The 20,985-nt window shown below is 47.0% G+C and overlaps 1 protein-coding gene across 1 annotated transcript in view; it reads right to left on the bottom strand.

Moving 5' to 3' along the window:
* Positions 1-6,097: 6,097 nt before the first annotated feature.
* The window catches only part of CUL4A (cullin 4A), a 96,441-nt gene continuing 81,553 nt past the window's right edge, over positions 6,098-20,985 (bottom strand). The window contains exons 18-20 of the mRNA XM_024219546.2: positions 14,077-14,249; positions 13,079-13,231; positions 6,098-7,408 (exon numbers count right to left, since the gene is read on the bottom strand). Coding sequence (XP_024075314.1) covers positions 7,313-7,408; positions 13,079-13,231; positions 14,077-14,249 — 422 coding nt within the window. The 3' untranslated portion in view covers positions 6,098-7,312. The remainder of the gene's footprint in view (positions 7,409-13,078; positions 13,232-14,076; positions 14,250-20,985) is intronic.

The raw sequence follows: 20,985 nt of genomic DNA, 5'->3' as shown, positions 1-20,985 counted from the left end.
GAGGGGAGTAGCGCTAAATTCGACATGGCCATGTCGAATTAGGGTAGGTGTGGATGGAAATCGACGCTAATAGCGCCGGGAGCTATCCCACAGTGCACCACTCTGTTGACGCTCTGGACAGCAGTCCGAGCTCGGATGCTCTGACCAGCCACATAGGAAAAGCCTCAGGAAAATTTGAATTCCTTTTCCTGTCTGGGCAGTTTGAATCTCATTTCCTGTTTGGACATCATGGTGAGCTCATCAGCACTGGCAACGATGCAGAGCTCTCCAGCAGAGGTGACCATGCAATCCCAGAATAGGAAGAGGGCCCCAGCATGGACTAATCGGGAAGTCTTGGATCTGATCGCTGTGTGGGGCGATGAGTCCGTGCTTTCGGAGCTGCGCTCGAAAAGACGGAACGCAAAGATCTACGAGAAGATCTCAAAAGCCATGACAGAGAGAGGATACAGCCGGGATGCAACGCAGTGCCGTGTGAGAATCAAGGAGCTGAGACAAGGCTACCAGAAGACCAAAGAGGCAAACGGATGCTCCGGATCCCAGCCCCAGACATGCCGTTTCTACGAGGCACTGCATTCCATTCTAGGTGCGGCCGCCACCACTACCCCACCACTGACCGTGGACTCCGAGGATGGGATATTGTCAACGGCTGGTTCCTCGGAGATGTTAGCGGACGGGGAAGATGAGGAAGGAGATGAGGAGGACGAGGCAGTCGACAGCGCTTACAATGCTGATTTCCCCGACAGCCAGGATCTCTTCATCACCCTCACAGAGATCCCCTACCAACCATCCCCAGGCATTAACCTGGACCCAGAATCAGGGGAAGGATCAGTCGGTAAGTGTTTAAAACATGTAAACATTTATTTTGAAAAGAACAGGAATATTAACAATGGGTTTTTCATGATTAGTTTGCCCTAGGCGCTCTACTTTTTAGTCCTTGCCAGTGCAGCTACTGGAAAAGAAGGTCTATATGTCCGGGGATAGAGCTGAAATCCTCATGGGACATCTCCACAAAGCTCTCCTGGAGGTAATTGGAAAGCCTTTGCAAGAGGTTCCTGGGGAGAGCGGCCTTATTGTGTCCTCCGTGGTAGGAAACTTTTCCACACCAGGCTATCATCAAGTACTCAGGGATCATTGCCTTGCAGAGCATGGCGGCATACGGCCCTGGTTTTTGCTGGCTTTCACGCAGCATGCGGTCTTTCTCTGTCCCAGAAATCCTCAGCAGAGTGATGTCGCTCATGGTGACCTGCTTAGAATTAGGGGAACGTTACTGTTGGGACTGCTTGCCTGTTCCTTTACAGAACTGTAACCGGCGGTTTACAGCCACGCGGTGGAGGCGGGAGAGGGGCAGCATACAGGGATCTTTCCCGGGGACAGCCGCGAAGGGGTGGGACAGGGGCAGAGTTCATGCTTGCCGGATTGCCGGCAGCAGGAACTGGCCAACGCTAGGAGCATTGCTTTGAACGTGAAAGGAGGGCACTGCTATAATTTAAGTTTTAAGCAGCCAAAAGTCTACGGCTTACCATGTCAGCCTGCTATCTGAATTCCGCTGTCCTGCCCCGCTTGTCTGATCTCCAGTGCAAGACCCCAGGCACTGAATGCGAAGGCCGAAAATTCGACCTTGTCCTGAATGCGCATGTGATAGGTGCTGTGCATGGTCTTGTTCACAGAGAAAGACTATGTTCATTGTTCACAAAAAATTATCTTTGTGAGGAATTCACTCCCTTTTTCCCATCCCACAGCTGCGACTGTCTCCCGACCTACCCTGGTATCCCCCTCCCAGAGGCTGGCGCACATTAGGCGGAGAAAGAAAAGGACACGGGACGACATGTTCTCAGAACTTATGGGCTGCTCCCAAGCTGAGGCGGCCCAGCAGACCCAGTGGAGGGAAAACATGTCGCAAATCCATCGATCACACATTGAACGGGAGGAGAGGTGGCGTCAGGAAGACCAGCAGGCGACTCAAACGCTGCTTGGACTAATGAGGGAGCAAACGGACACGCTCCGGCGCCTTGTGGATGTTCTGCAGGACCGGAGGCAGGAGGACAGAGCCCCGCTGCAGTCTCTCTCTAACCGCCCTCCCCCGCCACAAAGTCCCATACCCCCCTCACCCAAAGTCCCAAGAAGGAGGGGCGGCAGGGGCCGTGAAAACTGTCACTCCACCCCTGCAGACTGCTCAAGTAACAGAAGGCTCTCATTCCCCAAAATTTGATAAGTCCTTTCCTTCCCGCCTCACCCAAGCCCCCGGCCCAGTTTCATCCCCTAACTGTTTAGTTGCTAATAAAAAATAAGTTTCTGTTAATTACTGTTTCCATCATGTTCTTTTAGAGGACAGTGTGTTTGAAGGGGGGGGGGGAAGGGGGTTGGTAATTGGACAGGACAGTCACCTTTACCAGGGTACAGACAGGGGGGCATGTTCAGCAGCAGGTCACACACACATTGCAGTCACTAGGCACCCTGAACAGTCTGGGAGGTGGTTTTCATGTTCTGTGTGTGTGTGTGTGTGGGGGGGACTATGTGAGTTTGTGGCGGGGGAGGGCAGTTAGAGATCTTATGCAGTCGTCCTTATCCTGGATCACATAGCTCCCACACACAGAGTCGCAAAAAGGAGGGGTGGCAGGCTCCATTGAAACAACCAGTCCACCACTGCTGACCACTCTAGGAGCAGGAGCCTGTCATTCCTCGAGTTTATAAGCGTTCTTTCCATCACTACGCCCGCTCCCCACCACAGTCTGCGTCCCAGTTTCAACCCTTTACCGCGAAACCCATAATAAAGAAAACCGTGTTCATTAACAAAGTTCCATTTTTTTTATTTTTAAACGTGTGTTGGAAGGGGGGGGGAACGGGGTATGTAGCTGCAGAGGATAGTCAACATAAACTGGGTAAAGAAACAGGGGCAGGTTCAGCTTCTCTTTAAACAAAGTTAATAGTCACAGGTTACCCTGCTCACTGAGGAACCTAGCTTTCAAAGCCTCCCGGATGCACAGCGCATCCCGCTGGGCTCTTCTAATTGCACGGCTGTCTGGCTGGGCGTAATCAACAGTCAGGCTATTTGCCTCAACCTCCCACCCCGCCATAAAGGTCTCCCCCTTGCTCTCACAGAGATTGTAGAGCACACAGCAAGCTGCAATAACAATGGGGATATTGGTTTCGCTGAGATCAGAGCGAGTCAGTAAGCTTCTCCATCTCCCCTTGAGACGTCCAAAAGCACACTCCACCACCATTCTGCACTTGCTGAGACGGTAGTTGAAGAGTTCTTTTTCAGTGTCCAGGGCGCCTGTATAGGGCTTCATGAGCCAGGGCATTAGCAGGTAGGCTGGGTCCCCGAGGATCACTATAGACATCTCCACATCCCCAACAGTTATTTTGTGGTCCGGGAAGTAAATACCTTCCTGCAGCCGTCTAAACAGACCAGAGTTCCTGAAAACACGAGCGTCATGAACCTTGCCCGGCCATCCGACGTTGATGTTGGTAAAACGTCCCCTATGGTCCACCAGTGCTTGCAGCACCATTGAAAAGTAGCCCTTTCAGTTAATGTACTGGCTAGCCTGGTGGTCCGGTCCCAGGATAGGGATGTGAGTTCCATCTATAGCCCCACCGCAGTTTGGGAATCCCATCGCGGTGAAGCCATCTATGATGACCTGCACGTTTCCAAGGGTCACTACCTTTGACAGCAGTAGCTCAACGATTGCGTTGGCTACTTGCATCACAGCAACCCCCACGGTAGATTTGCCCACACCAAAGTGGTTCGCGACTGACCGGTAGCTGTCTGGCGTTGCAAGCTTCCAGAGGGCTATGGCCACTCGCTTCTGGACAGTCAGGGCGGCTCGCATCCGGGTGTCCTTGCGCTTCAGGGCAGGGGACAGCAGCTCACAAAGTTCCAGGAAAGTTCCCTTCCGCATCCGAAAGTTTCGCAGACACTGTGATTCATCCCAGACCTGCAGCACTATGCGGTCCCACCAGTCCGTGCTTGTTTCCCGGGCCCAGAATCGCCGTTCCACAGCATCAACGTGACCCATTGCCACCATGATGTTCACGGCGTGGGGTCCAATGCTTTGCAAGAGGTCTGTGCCACTCTCAGACTTCATGTCCTCACCGCGATGCCGTAGCCTCCTCTCCCGATTTCTCAGCATCTGCCTCTGGAAAAGGTGGACGATAAGGTGCGAGGTGTTGACAACGGCCATAACTGCAGCGATGGTCGCAGCGGGCTCCATGCTCGCAGTGCTGTGGCGTCTGCGCTGTCACTCACCAGAAAAGCGCGCGAAATGATTGCCCGCCGGCGCTTTCAGGGAGGGAGGGCGGGAGTGACTGTTGGATGACGACAGTTACCCAAAACCACCCTCGACACATTTTTTTCCCCAGCAGGCATTGGGGGCTTGACCCAGAATTCCAATGGGCAGCGGGGACTGCGGGAACTGTGGGATAGCTGCCCACAGTGCACCGCTTCCAATGTCGATGCTTGCCCCGTTAGTGTGGACTCACAAAGTCGAATTACTGCCCTTAGTGTGGATACACACGTTCGACTTTGTAATATCGATTCCACATATTCGATTTAAGTAAAATCGAACTACTCTCGTAGTGTAGACATACCCTGGGAATTACTGTTTTTGCTAATTTAGGGACAATTTAGATCATAGGTTGGTTTTAATTTACATGATATTCCACTGCCATATCATGGGTGAATAAAGAATGTTTGGCCTCTAATACTAGAGATGCATATATCTGGTACCATAATAAGACAATTACAGTATTGTACAATATTATTATCATACACCATTTATATTATAGTGGCATAGAGACTGTACAACCTTCAGTCTATCACTGCAACAAAATTCCTCATTGTGATGTAAACACAGGGAACTGTACTAAGATCAACTCATTTCACATAAGCCACTAAACAGTATGACGACTCTGGTCACTAGTGACTTGGATGCAAATGTATTAGTTTTAAAATGCTTACTCATTTGTTTGGGCTGCAAAAATTCTAACAAAAGGATTCTAAAAAATCTTTTTATTGCTATACAAGTGAGAGTAATTTGGCTAACAAATACCAGTCTCTAGGTAGGTTGTTTTTCTAATTACATAGCTCAGAATTCTTGTCTGTCAATTAACTTGCTTCCACAGTGAGAGCCATTTCTCTTGTTGATGAAAATATATCTTCTAGTAATAGCATCAATTTTTGTTAATTTGTTTTTAATCAAACACTAGTCAGAAAGTTAGAGTTTATTTTTTGGGTGGAGGGTAGGAAAGTTAAGGTAGAGCAGTGGTTCTCAATCAGGGGTCCGGGGCCCCACAATAAGGTTTCAGGGGGGCTGCCAAGCCCAGCCAGCATTAGACTCACTGGGTCTCAGGACAGAAAGCCGAAGCCCTGCTGCATGGGGCCCTGAGCCCTGTCACCCAGGGCAGAAGCCAAAGTTTGAGCAATGTAGCTTTGCAGGCAGGGCCTCCTGTGGCTTGGGGCCATGGGCAATTGCCCTGCTTGGTACCCCCACTGTCGGCCCTGGCTTTTATATGCAGAAAAACAGTAGTTGTAACAAGATGGGCGGTGGAGTTTTTATATCATGGAGGGGTGGGGGGCTCAGAAAGAAAAAGATTAAGAACCCCTGAGGTAGAGAGCATTGTTCAAATAGCATAGATTACTGGATTACTGCCTGTCACTCACAAGTCTTTAGTCTGATGAAACCTCTCCCCCATTACACTTGTGTGTTTATTACATAAAGCTTTTTATTTTAAAACACCAAAAACAGCAGTATGTTTTAGCAAACTGACTTTGGCTGGTTGTAATGTGAATAGGGAATAAATCAATTAGTTAAAAGTTAGGTCTATTAATTAATCTTCAACGACAGATTGAGATTAAGTGCCAAATTCACATGGTGGCTAAGAAATTAATATTTAATACATATCAATGAGATTTTATTTGAATTAACTAAAGATTTAAATATTAAAGCAAGTTAAAATATAAGTCTACATTAAATTACAATATTAAATAGCTTTTAAATACATTTGTTGTACTAAACATATGATAGGGGGTTTGGTTTCTAACACAGAGGAAAGGGAATAAAAATAATTCAAAGAATGCAATACAATTCATGAGACCAGATGACAGAATGAGGACTTTAATATGGAAACCCAGAAGATGTCAGCTTTTAGCAATGGATACTTAAGAAGGGGTCGTGGACTTATAATTTATGCACAAAAGTCATATTATATAAATTTAGTAAGTTATTTTCAAGAAAATATTGCTTAAATTCTCATTAGGCCATGATCAAAACTCCTTTGGTAGCTTTTAATCAGAATGAAACACCATTATGCAAATCCTGTAAAATAAAACAGAGGCTTGTAAATATTACCACAAAAAAGTATCTTCCTTATAGTTACAATTATCTAACGGATCTACATGTCCTTCATTCTTTAATTCAAATCAACTTACATATATACAATATGTAACAGGGAACTCACAAAATCCATACTCTCTCAAGACAAAAATCTATGCTTTCACAACATCGAGACTGTAAAGCCTTTGAAATCTTTTCTCTTCTTGTGTTGAGTGCACTGTACAGTAATTATCCTATATTTGTCTCTAAAGACAAAACTAAATTATACTGAAGTTTTACATAAACAGTGATATAAATCACTTGCCCTAGAGCAAAAAATTCCACAAATGAATACCTTAGCTAAGTAATCAGACAGCTCACTACAGACATTTTAACACAGTTGTCCTCTTGGCACTTCAAAGATTTCACTTCAAAACCTGATTTATCCAAACCAGACTGAAGTTTAGAACTATTTTGAAAGAAAATTAAACAAACATGAATATAACAGTATCATGGTGCATAATTTCAAGAATTCACTGAGTGTTTGTACATAAATGTTAATTAATTAAAAGGGGTTTTAAAAGATACCAGAGTGATTTTTGTAGCTAAAGAATGCAGCATTAAGGGTCTTTATGGATGTGCAGTCATGAACACATACATAAATAAGCCAGAAAAAAGAGTATTTTTTTACCTTCCCTTCCAACTTCAAAAGTTATTTTTAAACAAAGTAGAATAAACATATCTTGAAGAACTCAAAAGAACAAATGGAAGAACTAAAAGAAATAAAAAATGTGCCATTTAAAAATCACTAAGGAGTCTTGACAAGGATGATCCAAGAAACATTTCCTTTGCTTCTCATCCACACCAGTGCATGCAGCTGGTTGAATAGTATACATCAACTTGAGGATCTGCTACAAGTAAAGTCTGCAAACAGCATAGGTATTCAAAGTCCTGAATACATGATTCTGGTGTCTTCTTAGGAAAAAAAAAGTTCTCTCCCATTATGCAACATAGTGGTATTGATTGGGGTTGTCTTTGTCTCTCTCCATATAGTCTCTATCTATGAGAGATTCAATCCTTTTTTTCAAGTCTCCAGGCTATAAGAAAAGATCAAATTGGTATTATGTTTAGTAATATAAATGAAATATAAAAAGAACTTATTTTCAATCCCACTATAGTAAAATGAGGACAGTAGTCTTTATTTTAAAAATTGGCACTATAAATTGTATAACAAAATACATCAAATTAAAAATGCATTTCTATATATCTATATATCTATATCTATATATAGAAATGCATTTTTAATTTGATGTATTTTGTTATATAACTCCTGATAAAACCTGTTGACGTCCCCCCCTCATTGTTAAAGAAAACGTATTTTAACATTTGAATCTTTGATTTTGATTCAACCATTAAATCCTACACTATTTACTTATTTTCTCATCTTTTAGAAGGATAGAAAAGAATAGAAAAATTAATGAAAAAGACAATTACCTTTTCCGTAACTGGTGTTCTTTGAGATGTGTTGCTTATGTCCATTCCATATTAGGTGTGTGCGCTCACCACATGCACCGGTGCTGGAATATTTTCCCTCAGTGGTATCCGTGGGGGACCGGCTCTGCTGCCCAATGGAGCAGCGCGCACAAGGGGCGCTGCTGGCTCCTCCCACCCTCAGTTCCTTCTTGCTGGAAACTCCGACAGTGGGGAAGGAGAGCGGGTCATGGAATGGACACGAGCAACACATCTTGAAGAACACCTGTTACGGAAAAGGTAACTGTCTTTTCTTCTTCGAGTGCTTGCTTATGTCCATTCCATATTAGGTGACTCCCAAGCAGTGCCAATGGAGGCAGGTAGGAGTTCACAGACATGTAGATTGCAACATAGCTCTGCCGAACCCATCATCGTCCCTGGCCTGCTGAGTGATGGCGTAGTGCGCCGTGAACGTGTGAACTGAAGACCATGTCGCAGCTCTGAAAATGTCCTGAATAGGGACATGCGCCAGGAAGGCCGCCGAGGATGCCTGAGCTCTGGTTGAGTGGGCCCTCACAATCAGCGGCGGTGGGACCTGTGCCAGCTCGTAACAGGTCCAGATGTAGGTGGTGATCCAGTTGGAAATCCTCTGCAAGGACACTGGAAGGCCCTTCATCCTCTCCACTGTCACGATGAAGAGCTGGGTCGACCTGCGGAAGGGCTTGGTATGCTCCAGATAAAATGCCAGGGCACGTCTGATGTCCAGGGCATGCAGCCTCCTTTCCTTACTAGCGGTATGCGAGCTGGGACAAAACACCAGGAGAAAGATGTTCTGGTTAACATGGAAGGAAGACACCACCTTCAGCAGAAAGGCCGGATGGGGTCACAGTTGAACTTTGTCCTTATAGAACACTGTATACGGTGGCTTCAATGTCAGAGCTTTAAGTTCCAATACTCGTCTCGCAGATGTTATGGCTACAAGGAAAGCGATATTCCATGACAGGTGGGAGAGGGAGCAGGAGCCCATAGGCTCAAAAGGTGGGCCCATGAGCTTAGAAAGAACCAAGTTAAGGTCTCACTGTGGGACAGGGTCTCAGGCCGGTGGGAGGAGCCTCTCGAGACCTCTCAGGAATCAGACCAACATGTCGTTGTGAGAATACCTTTTGGATCTGTGGGTGGAAAGCGGAAATAGTCGCAAGGTGCACCTTGACAGAAGACTGGGCCAGCCTCTGGTTCTTAAGATGGAGCAGGTAATCTAAGATAGATTGTAAGGAGGAGCACGTTGGAGAAATGCTACACTCAGACGCCCAGTGGGAGAACCTCATCCACTTGGCCAGATAGGTCGCTCTCGTGGAAGGCTTCCTGCTATCCAGGAAGATTTGCTGGACCTCATTAGAGCAGGCCTGCTCCTCCGGGTTCAACCACACAGCATCCACGCCGTGACGTGGAGGGGGGCAAGATTGGGGTGTAAGAGATGCCTGCGATCCTACGAGAGCAGATGGGAAGGCTCCAGGGAGCGGCCCCCATCACGTCCATCAGCATGCCGATCCAATGGTGGTGCGGCCACGCTGGGGCGATCATGACGACTTGGGCCTTGTCTCTCTTGATCTTTGGCAGGACTCTGCTGATGAGCGGGATCGGTGGAAACGCGTACATCAGTCCCCCCGACCATGACAGGTGTAAGGTGTTGGAGAGGGAGTCCTTGCCCAGACCCTATAGGGAACAGAAGCAATGGCATTTCTTGTTCTGACTGGTGGCAAACAGGTCCACTTGGGGAGTTCCCCACCCCTGGAAGAGTTTCTGGCTACATCCAGATGGAGCAACCACTTGTGGTGAGAGAAAAAGGATCTGCTGAGGCAATCTGCCAGCGTATTCCTGACACCGGGGAGGTGAGAGGCCTACAAGTGGATTGCATGCTTGATTCAGAAATTCCACAATCAATCAGAGAGCCTCTTGATAGAGAGCCGACGAGTGCGCCCCCGCTTGCCTGTTGATGTAGAACGTCGAGGTCGTATTGTCTGTCAACACACTCACCCCCTTGCCCGCCAAGTGTGGTAAAAAGACTCCACAGGCCAACCTAACCGCTCTGAGGTCTTTGACGTTTATGTACAACATCATCTCCTCTGGGGACCACATGCCCTGGGTCTGAAGGTCGCCGAGATGCGCTCCCCAGCCTAGGTCTGAGGCGTCCAATATCAGCTTGATGCAGTGACAAGGGCTGTCAAATGGAACTCCTTCCAGGACCGCCCTGGAGTCCGTCCACCATTGCAGCAAGGCAAGTATCGTCAGCGGGATGGTAACGACCTTTTCCAGGTGATCTCTGGACTAGGAATAGACCATCACCAGCCACTGCTGTAAGGGTCGCATCCAGAGGCTGGCATGGTGGACGACATACGTACATGCTGCCATGTGTCCCAGCAGGCACAGACAAACCCTGGCCGTGGCCTGGGGGAACACTGAGACTCCCATGCAGAGGTCCACCAATGCTTGGAACCTCTCCTGTGGCAGAAACGCTCTGGCGCAGGTGGAGTCGAGCACCGCGCCGATGAACTCTATCCTCTGCACTGGAACTAACGTTGACTTTTTGTCGTTTACCAGCAGGCCCAGGATCGGCCTGGGTTGGGACCTGGATTGACCTTTGACCAGCCAGTCGTTGAGGTACGAGTAGATCTGGATACTCCAACGCCTGAGGTAAGCTGCTACCACTGACATGCACTTGGTAAACACCCTTGGTGCTGTTGCTAGGCCGAAAGGGAGGACCGCAAACTGGTAGTGGTCCGATCCCACCGTGAAGCGTAGAAAGCGCTTGTGTCCTTGGAAGATCGCTATATGAAAGTACTTCAAGTCGAGGGTGGCATACCAGTCTCCTGGATTCCAGGGAGGGGATGGAGGAGGCCAGGGAGACCATGCAGAACCTCAACTTCTTTAGGTATTTGTTGAGGTCTCGTAGGTCCAGGATGGGGCGTAGACCACCCTTGGCTTTTGGGATTAAGAAGTACCGGGAATAGAATCCCTTGTTCCTGTACTCACAGGGAACCTCTTCCACCGCACCCAGTTGCAGCAATCCTTCTACCTCTTGCGCGAGGAGACTCTCGTGAAAGGGATCCCTGAAGAGGGACGGTGAAGGGGGGTGGAGACAGTAACTGTAGGATATAACCCTGCGCCACTGTACTGAGGACCCAGCGGTCCGAGGTTATGGTGGTCCATGCCAGGAGGAAAAGAGAAAGGCGGGTGGAGAAAGGCGGGAAAGATAGATCCGGGGTATAGTCTGGTAGGTTGCCTTTGGGTTCACCCTAAAAATACCCGCTTGCTCCCCTGCTTGGGCGGAGGGAGGGGATGGGTGCCTCGGACGGCATTTGAAGCCCCTGCTCTTTTTGTGGGGTGGCTCCTGCCGGGATTGGCTGTGGTTTGAACTGCTTACGGACTTGAACAGGGACGTACAGCTCTAGAGTTTTCAGGGTAGTGCGGGAGTCCTTGAGCCCATGCAACTTACTATCTGTCTGTTCTGCAAACAGGGCCTGCCGACGGGAAGGTCCAGCACTGACGGCAAAGCCTCTGTCGACAGACCCTAGAGGAGCAGCCAGGATGCCTGCCACATGGAGATGGCCGAGGCCATGGTGCAAGCCGCGGAGTCAGCCGCATCTGAAGCTGTCTGGAGGGCCACCCTGGCCACAGTGGTGCCCTCCTCGAGGATCGTCCAGAATTCCTTCTTGGACCCTTCGGGAAGTGAAACCTCGAACTTGGCCATTGCCTGCCACATGTTGTAATCGGAGCAGCCAAGGAGGGCTTGGTGGTTGGCCATTCTCAGCTGAAGGCTGGAAGATGAATAAATCTTTCACCCAAACAGATCCAGTCTCTTCGAGTCTTTATTTTTGGGTGTAGGCCCGGGTTGCCCCTGCCTCTCCCTTTGATTAACAGCCTCAACTACGAGAGAGTTTGGGGCTGGGAGAGTGTAGAGATACTCCTGGCCTTTAGCTGGCACAAACTATTTACGTTCAGCCCTTTTCAAAATGGGGGCAGGGAAGAGGGGGTTTGCCACAGGGCATTAATAATTTTTGATTCGTGTAGGGGCAGCTGCCGTGGAGCAGAGGATGTAGTAGTTCCTCTTCAGTAGTTCATGAGCCTTAGCATCAACTTGTGGAATTGGGTGAAGGGTATCTGTGATGGCTTCGTCCAGCGACAATGAAGATGACGACAATGTCGCCTGATGGTCCAGCAGGCTGTTTCCCTGTCTGCTCATGGGCCTGGGAAGTTCTGCCTTCTGGGGCCTCCACCTCTGGTGGATAGCGGGATGCTGAGGCCAATGGCCTATCTGAGGCCCCCACCACCGAGCGGACTGTCTGCGAGGGCTGGGAAAATCCCCACGGGTTCCAGGGGTACCAGGCCACCGGCTTTGGGCCCAAGGGGTTGGTTGCGGTGCCGACGATATGGACATACCGCCAGCGCTTGTCCTGCCGTCAAGGACTCCTGCTCAGTTCTGCAGCTGGAGGCGGAATGTTCACTGGCAGGTGACCATGATCGACGGAGGCGTCGAGCCACTTAGCACGGGTCTTGGCTCTCCTCCAGCCCTGTCCTTTTCCTTATGGAAATCGGGGGGGGGGGGGGGGGGGGGGGGGGGGGAGGGGGATGGGCGCTCCGCACTGATACTATGGTGCTTGGGGCTGAGTCGGACCTCTGCTCTGGTGCCGGGGTCAGTGCCGACTCCATCAGGAGCGCCCTGAGACGGATGTCTCTCTCCTTTTTTGTTCTGGGTTTGAAGGATTTACAGATGTGACACCTGTCGCTTATGTGTCCTTCACCTAGACACCTCAAACAACTAGCGTGTGGGTTGCTGATGGGCATAGGCTGCTTACAATGATCACAGGGCTTAAAGCCTGGAGACCGGGACATGCCCCGTACCTAGGCTGAGTCCCGTCCGGGACCACAGAACGAGAACTAACACTAAGGGAACTATTAATTATTTTACAACTATTTTACAGGAAACATTCAGAAGAAACACTGAATGAAAAAAAATGCTAGCCAAAGCAGCAGACGTTCCAGGACCGTCACTGGCGGCAAGAAGGAACTGAGGGTGGGGTGGGCCGGCAGCACCCCTTATACTGCAGCATGTGTGCGCCGCTCCCGGGGGCACCAGAGCCGGTCCCCTATGGATACCACTGAGGGAAAAACTTCCAGCACCAGTGCACGTGGCGAGCACATACACCTAGTATGGAATGGACATGAGTGAGCACTCGATGAAGAACCAGATATTTAAAAAAAATTCTAGTATGGATTGAAAGGAAATCAAGTTCACTTACCTTTACTGGAAATTTCAGCTGATTATACAATTCAGAAACAAGAAGGTTATGGCAGAGCGTCTTTCTCATCTTCATTATTCGTACAATAGCAGCATCAATCTGATATTGTCTATCTTGAAACACTCTTTCAGTTGTGCTAACCTGTTCTTCAACCTAAAGGACAAAACAACATGCATCAAGCCATCTTTCATTGCCAATTTTTCTGTCTGAGTGTTTGGTTAAGCTTTAGGGAAATATACAAGTAGTGTGTGGAAGGAAACAATATTCATTTATTCTTCTCTTTCTGACAGACAAGCACGCACACCTAAAACCTGGGCTCTGGGATGTTCTGATGCTGTTAAAGGAAACTAAGGATACAAATTAAGCATATGCAAAGCAAATTCACATACTTCTTATAAAAAGTTAACTTGATAAACCAAACTACAATTAAAAAAAACAACAGTATTTCTTTAATTAAAAAATACATCAATACAGATGAGGTGTCTATGGAACCTTAATGTATATGGGCCTTCTGAAATAGAGAATCATTCCAGGACTGTATGTTTCAAAGAGTTCTGTATGCTAATGGCAAAGAAAACAACTGGACATGCTAATTAAACATGTCAATCATGCTGACCCCACGAATTGGAATCCATTCCCAAAGATATTCACAGGAATAGAGGGGATGATAATTATTTCAATAACTCTCTTCTCTCCAAATAAAAACAGTTGATGTGTTAACAGCATTACTTTTGTTCTGTTCAATTAATGTAATGTCAATACTTCAACTGCACTGTCCAAACAGTTAAGATGTATTGAAAGGTATGTGAGATTATACCAATTTAGGACACAAACCGACTACCAATGAGACTAGAAATATTTCTCGCCTCCCAGGATGAGAAAAATATTGCTGAAAATGCAGAGACTGTCAACTCAGCCAGGACATGTAGGTAAGCAAGGCACAGTATCAGTATTGTAATCAAAATAGATGCAAAGAGTAAGAGTATTTTAATACATACGGTTTCTTTCATCTGTATTTGGTTGATCTTTATTCTAAACAATTTATGCTTGAAGTCACCATTAAAAATGAATTTGTCTCCATCCTCTACATCCTTGCCTTTTGGATTTTTAATCAATACTCGTGCTTTCCCACAGGCCAAAGACTGCAAGGTTCTTCGCAATTCACTGTCCTCTGTAAACAGGTTAAAAATACAATAAAAAGCTGACTAGAAATCTGAAATATTAAATTGTTAATTTATAAATACAGTTTAGAACAATCCTCCTTTTCTGAAGTATATTGCTAATAATTTCTTCCAACTCATTCCTAATTATGCAATGTAATTCACAACTTTAAAGGCCCAATCCTGCAGATCTTACTTATATGTAAGAACTAACAGTATTTCAACATTGTACAAGACATGAACAAAGACGTGGTCCCAGCCTCAAGGAGTTTACAATCCAAAAAAACAAAGATCACACAAGTGTCAGGGGGTAGCCATGTTAGTCTGGATCTGTAAAAAGCGACAACGAGTCCTGTGGCACCTTATAGACTAACAAACGTATTGGAGCATAAGCTTTCGTGGGTGCATGCGTCTGACGAAGTGGGTATTCACCCACGAAAGCTTATGCTCCAATACATCTGTTAGTCTATAAGGTGCCACAGGACTCTTTGTCGCTTTTTACAGATCAGACAGAATGTACTTGGAGACTTAAGAGATTTGGGAAAAAAAAAAAAAAAGTAAATTGTGTTACTCTGTGCTTCATCATTGGGTACTATGATATGAGTATGTTCTAAGGTGAATATTATGTTAAAAGAAAAAGTGGACAGCTGTTCATGCTACCAGGAAAACATTTATGCACTAAAAACAATACAATATGGAAGAACTAGAAACCAAGGAATGACATAATGAATCTTAATATGTAAAGCACAAAGTCAAAAGCAACTTTGGTGTTAGGCAAAACAAACATATTAATACACTAAACATTAAACTTTGTGAAGACTTTTGTTAAAGCCCTGAAAATTTCAAAGTGAATGTACATTGTTGTTCTCTGCCTAATCTCTTGAATACCATTACCTGAAATATAAAAATCACAATAAAATGTGTTAAGATAGCACTGTGTGTAGACCTGTGAACTGAAATAGCAAAGATTTTTGCAAGCTAGTGCTGAAGTGCATTGGAAGAGTTGAGTAAAATGCTAACATTATTAGGTCTAAAATTAGCCCTATTAGTTTAGTTTTCACATTCCTGCAACACCACCATTAAGAAAACCCTTTTTATTCCTTCTTTTGATGTAAGGGAGGGATGGACAATTATTTACAAAGATATTAAATTTACAAAAATATTCTATTGCAATAATTAAACAATAAGCACCTATATGCTTTATATTTTTGAAGCACTATCTTTTTGAAGCACTATAAAGAATGGTTACTCTCCATTAACTGTGGTTCTTCAAGATATATTGTCCACATGTAATTCCACTTCTGGTGTGCATACATCCTAGGCACAGATAATTAGATTGTTTTTGAATAGCAGTGTCTGTTGAGGCCACAGCTGTGCCCAGTACACTCCGGGTATGTCTACACAGCAATTTAAGACCAGGTCTGAAACCAGGCTCAAGCCAAACACCCATTGTATCCATACTGCAAATGTGTTAACGCAGGGCTCAGACCCAAGGTCCCAGGACCCTGCCAGGATGGAAGGTCCAAGCCTGTGTTAAGCTGGGACCTAGGATCTGAGCCCTATTAGTTTCCTGTGGGTATGTAGCACCAGCTTGACTTAAGTCCCAGAAGTCCTCCAGATATATCCCAGAGTTCCTGGCAGCAGAGGAGCAGTACTGCAGCCAGCCAGCGCAGTGGCCCTTGCTCCTGGGTCCCCCCTGCCCTACCTGCGGCTGTATGGCAGGGACGGCCGGGCAGCGTGCACTGTGAGGGTGGTGAGTGGGAGCCAACCCCAAAACTTTTCCGCAGCCTCTTTGGGATCCATTATCCCTGTTTCCCAGGGTGCGGCAGGAGCAGGGGATCCTCAGGGGTTGCTGGAGTACACTGCACCCCAAGCTCTGGGCATGCACTTCATTACTCTGCAGCTGGCAGCAGCCCGTGTGTGTGTGTTCCTCTGATACCTTCATTTTATGTCAAACTTCAAAACAAACAGACTTCCCACTTTAAAAATTAAGAATGGCAAGTTTCATTTTAATAGTTTGACAGTCCTGGAGAGACTGATGTTCTGATTATCCTCAGAACAGATGCACATGGGCATTTTCCTGCCAATATGACTCAGCTTAGAGCTGGAGAGCCCAATTCTCATATTAGATAGTAGTTCAGTAGAAAGCCTTCTCAAACTGCAGTCGTTCTACTGAGACAGCCACCAAAGGAGCTATTTATGCCGTTTATGTACTCATGTGCTCCTTATGGGCACCCGAGTCCCATTAATAGCACCACCGCAGTTAGGAAACAGTGTGGGCAACAGTTTGTCCACAGTGCTACACATTTGAAGGGCTAGAGTGTCAACACTGGGGGTGGGGGCGCTAGGCATAGGGTTACTGGGATAGGGTTACTTTGACTCGGGTTTGTGCACTACAGTGTGGACTTCTGAGTCCTAGGTTTGAGCACGGGTCAGAAAATTCTTAATCTAGAGTTAAAATGCAGTGTAGATGCTAAAGCCCAGGGTTCCCTGACACACGTCAGCTGACTTGAGTCCCACTAACCTTAGGCTTACATTGCTGTCTAGACATAGCCTCTCTGGTGCTGCATAGAAGAGGATGTAAAGGGGGAGTGGCTGCAACCACTCTTCACCAAAACAGAATCCAGCTGATATAGGGCTGCAAAGTAGCAGATAAGGCATGCGAGTCATGGCATACATGTGGACAACATACTTACACTATAGTAACTGGTTCTTCAAGGTAACGACTCTACTCTTCTTCAAGTGATGTCCATATGTCTACTTCTGGTGACTCACAAGCAGTGATATGTTCTGAAAGTGCGTGATCACAGTTTACTAAAAGAATGTCTGTAAGACAGCTCTGTCAAAGTGTGTGTAAGACCGGGAGTCCTATACCAAGAAGAAGTGCTGGGAAAAGATGTGGACAGAATTCCAGGTAGCTGCTCTGCAAATCTCAGATATTGGGATGCTTATTAGAGAAGCAGCAGAGGCTGCTGGAGCTCTGGTGGAATGGCTCCTATCTGCATAGGTGAGTTCAAACACACACACATAGAGCAAGACAGTCCGAGTTTCATTTAGATAGTCTTTAGGTGGATATAGGCTGACTTTTCATCCCCTCAGCAAAGGCCAGAAACAGTCTAGGCAAGCTCCCGAATGGTCTTGTTCTGTCCAAATGAGAGAATCCCAACAACATCTAAAGTGAAATTTAACTTCCCCTGGATTAGCACAAGGATTGGGAAAGAAAACTGGCAGGTGGATCACCTGATTCAGGTGAAAATCTGAGACAACTTTAGGAAAGAACTTTGGGTGAGGTCCTAATGTCACTTTGCCCTTATAGAATACTGTATACAAAGGTCCTGCTATGAGGGCTTGGATCTGTCCTATTTTTCTGGATGAGGTTTTAGCCACTAAGAAGGTGGTCTTCATAGACAGGTAGTATAAAGAGCAGGTAAATAAAGTTTCAGGGGGAGGCCTCATTAACCCTGATAATACCACAGTGAGTTTCCAGAGGGACAGGGTCTCTCGGACTAGAGGAAAGACATGAAGCTCTTGAGGAACCTAGCAACTGTTGGGTCTGAAGACAGATCTTCAATAGGAGAATGAGCAGAAACTGCCATCATATGGACTTCCACAGAAGTAATGGAGAGTCCCAAATGCATTAGGGCCAGCAAGTAATAGTTGCTACTGGGTTTTCTAGTGGGAGTAGGTGCTTCTGCATTGCCCAAAAAAGAACCTCTTCAATTTAGCTGAATAAGTTACCAAATGGAATCATTTCTGCTACAAGCCAAAACGTTCTGGACTTCCACGGAGTAGATTCTGTCTGTGGCTGTTAGCCAGCCAGCATCAGGCTGCGAGGTGCAGTGATGCTGGGTTTGAGTGTAGGATCTGGCCCTCAGTTTGTATGATTACATCTGGCTGAACCACAAGTGTTATTGGGGGCAGTGTTGACAGGCTCATCAGCTCAGACTACCAGAACTGTCTGGGCCATGCTGGCATTGTCATTATCATCCTGTTTGAGCTTTCTCAGGATCCTCTGTATCAGTGGAATGAGTGGGTAAATATGAGTCCCAAAATACAGGGAATGCAGAAGGCCAGACCTAGGCCAGATCCTCCTCTAGAGCAAAATACTTGGCATTTCTTGTTCTAGTCTATGGCAAACAGGTCTATCCTTGGGCATCCCCACTTGTAGATGTAGCTGTCTTGAAGAAATGCGTTCTTGACTGAATGCTTATGTTTGTGTATCGTGTGCAGAACTGATCTGCTAGGGTGTTCTGCAAGCATGAAAGATGTAGGGCCAAAAGGTGTTACTTGGAGACTGATACACCAGTCTCAGAGATGGATTGCTTCCTGGCAGAGAGGTAATGAGAATACCCCTCCCTGCTTACCAATGTAGTACATTGCTGTAGTATTGTCCTTCAGTACTTGGATTGTAGTTCCTCAGAATACAGTGGGTAGGAATGCCAGGCAGACTTGGTTAACAGCTCTTAGCTCTAGGATATTATGTGGAGACTTACTTCTTGTGGGGGACAGATCATAGTCCCTGCATCTTAAAATGGTCCAGATGAGCTCCCCTTCCAAGAGTGGATGCATCTAGTCACCAGCTGTTTAGTGGATAGAGGCAGTAAGAATGGCACTCTGCTGTGCACACGTAGAGGGTCCTTCCACCAAGCTAACAAGGAGAGGGCTTCTTGAGAGACCATGACTGTCATATCTATGAGGTGTCTGCTGGGTAAGCTGGTCATAACCATACTTGCATGGAGGATAAGTGAAGTCTGGCAAACTGCATTACTTAGTGCAGGAGGCCATTTGTCCCATGAGCCTGAGAAATGTCCTGACTGATGTCTTTGGATAACCCTCGAGTTGCTCAGTAAGGTTGAGAATGGTGTCCAGAGCCTCTGTCTCCCAGAAGCTGGGATGGGGTGACAGGGGATGGATCACTTGATGATCACTGGTCTATTCATTCTCTTTGAAGCACCTGGCATAGGCCACTGTCTCTGAAACCCAGAGTAGCAAAGAGTTCCAAATGGATGGAGTGATCACTTGCTGAGGTGACTGCCCCAAATCAACCAGTTGAAGTACGGGAAGATTTACCCCTCTTGTCTCCTTAGGTGAGCTGCCACTGCTAGGTTCTTGGTGAATATTCTGGAACTGTGTGGAGGCCAGAGGGAAGCACTCTATATTGACAGTAACCTGGAATGTGAGATATTTCTTGTGGGCTGGATGAACTGCAATATGGAAATAGTTATCCTAAATGAAGAGCCACAAACCACTCTTGAGGATCTAAAGTAGGAATTATAAAAGCTAGTGTTCCCATTCTGAACTTGAAACAATGGATGTATTTGTTGAGGTCCAGAATGGAACGTCATCCCCCTTTCTTCTTTGGGATTAAGTAGTAATGTGAATGAACCCTCACGGCCTGGAATCCCACACGCACATTTCCCATTACTATGAGTTGCAGAAGGGAGTCTACTTCCCTCCTTAGCAGTATCTTGTAAGAGGGGTCCCTGAAACTGGATGGAGTACCCTTTGTTCATGATTTCCAGGACCCACTAATCCACGGTTACCTGTTTCAGGCTTCCTTGAAAAAAACCAAACAGATTGTTCTCACATGACGGGAGAGGAAAATATTCTACAGTGCTATGCAACTCTCAACTGTACCATCAACCTGTTGATAGGAAGCTGAAAAAGTGTGTATGTTGGGGATAGTAATAGGAAGAAGATTGTTTTCGGTTGGGGTAATTCTGTGGCCTGTATTGCTTTGTCCTGGAAGCCGGAGCTTAGAACCCCAAAGAATATAAGGTGGCCCTTGCATCCTTTAAAGCAAGGGTCGGCAACCTTTCAGAAGTGGTGTGCCGAGTCTTCATTTACTCACTTTAATTTAAGCTTTCGCGTGCCAGTAATACATTTTAATGTTTTTTAGAAGGTCTCTCTCTATATGTCTATATATTATATAACTAATAAATAAATTAATGGAGATATCCTATCTCCTAGAACTGGAAGGGACCTTGAAACGTCATTGAGTCCAGCCCCCTGCCTTCACTAACAGGACCATGTACTGATTTTGCCCCAGATCCTTAAGTGGCCCCCTCAAGGATTGAACTCACAACCCTGGGTTTAGCAGGCCAATGCTCAAACCACTGAGCTATCCCTCCCCCAACTAAACTATTGTTGTATTGTAAAATAAACAAGGTTTTCAAAATGTTTAAGAAACTTCATTTAAAATTAAATTAAAATGTTGATCTTACGCTGCCGGCCCACTCAGCCCACTGCTGGTCTGAGGTTCTGTTCACCTAGGCCGGCAGCGGGGTGAGCAGGGCCTGCGGCCGGGACCCCGTCTGGCAAGGGTCCGGCAGCCAGAACCCCAGACCGGCAGCGGGCTGTGCGGGGCCGGCAGCCGGGACCCCAGACCGGCAGTGGGCTGAGCGGCTCAGCTCACTGCCGCTCAGGGGTTCCATCCGCCGGCTCCTGCCAGCTGGGGTCCCGGCTGCCGGACCCGCTCAGCCTGCTGCCGGTCTGGGGTCCCGGCCCTGCCCACATACAGTGGGTACCTACCTTCTCCCTGGTTCTGGCCCATTCTCGTCCTCTCTCTGCACTGAGCTGAGGGTGGGAGTGCACTGAGCACAGGGCTGGGGGTGAAGGGTCTGGCCAGAAGCTAGAATGAGGGAGGGGGCCCAGGGTTGAGGCAGGAGGTTTGGGTGTGGGGCACTTACCTGGGCAGCTCCCATTTGGTGCGAGGGGTGCAGTGGGAATGTGGGGGGGGGGGGGGTG

This window comes from Terrapene carolina, unplaced genomic scaffold (assembly GCF_002925995.2).
Source record: "Terrapene carolina triunguis isolate 2854851 unplaced genomic scaffold, T_m_triunguis-2.0 Scaffold21, whole genome shotgun sequence".
In the NCBI taxonomy this organism is placed as follows: Eukaryota; Metazoa; Chordata; order Testudines; family Emydidae; genus Terrapene; species Terrapene triunguis.
Note: the sequence above shows the minus strand (reverse complement) of the source record. Positions and strands in the feature narration are given on the sequence as shown.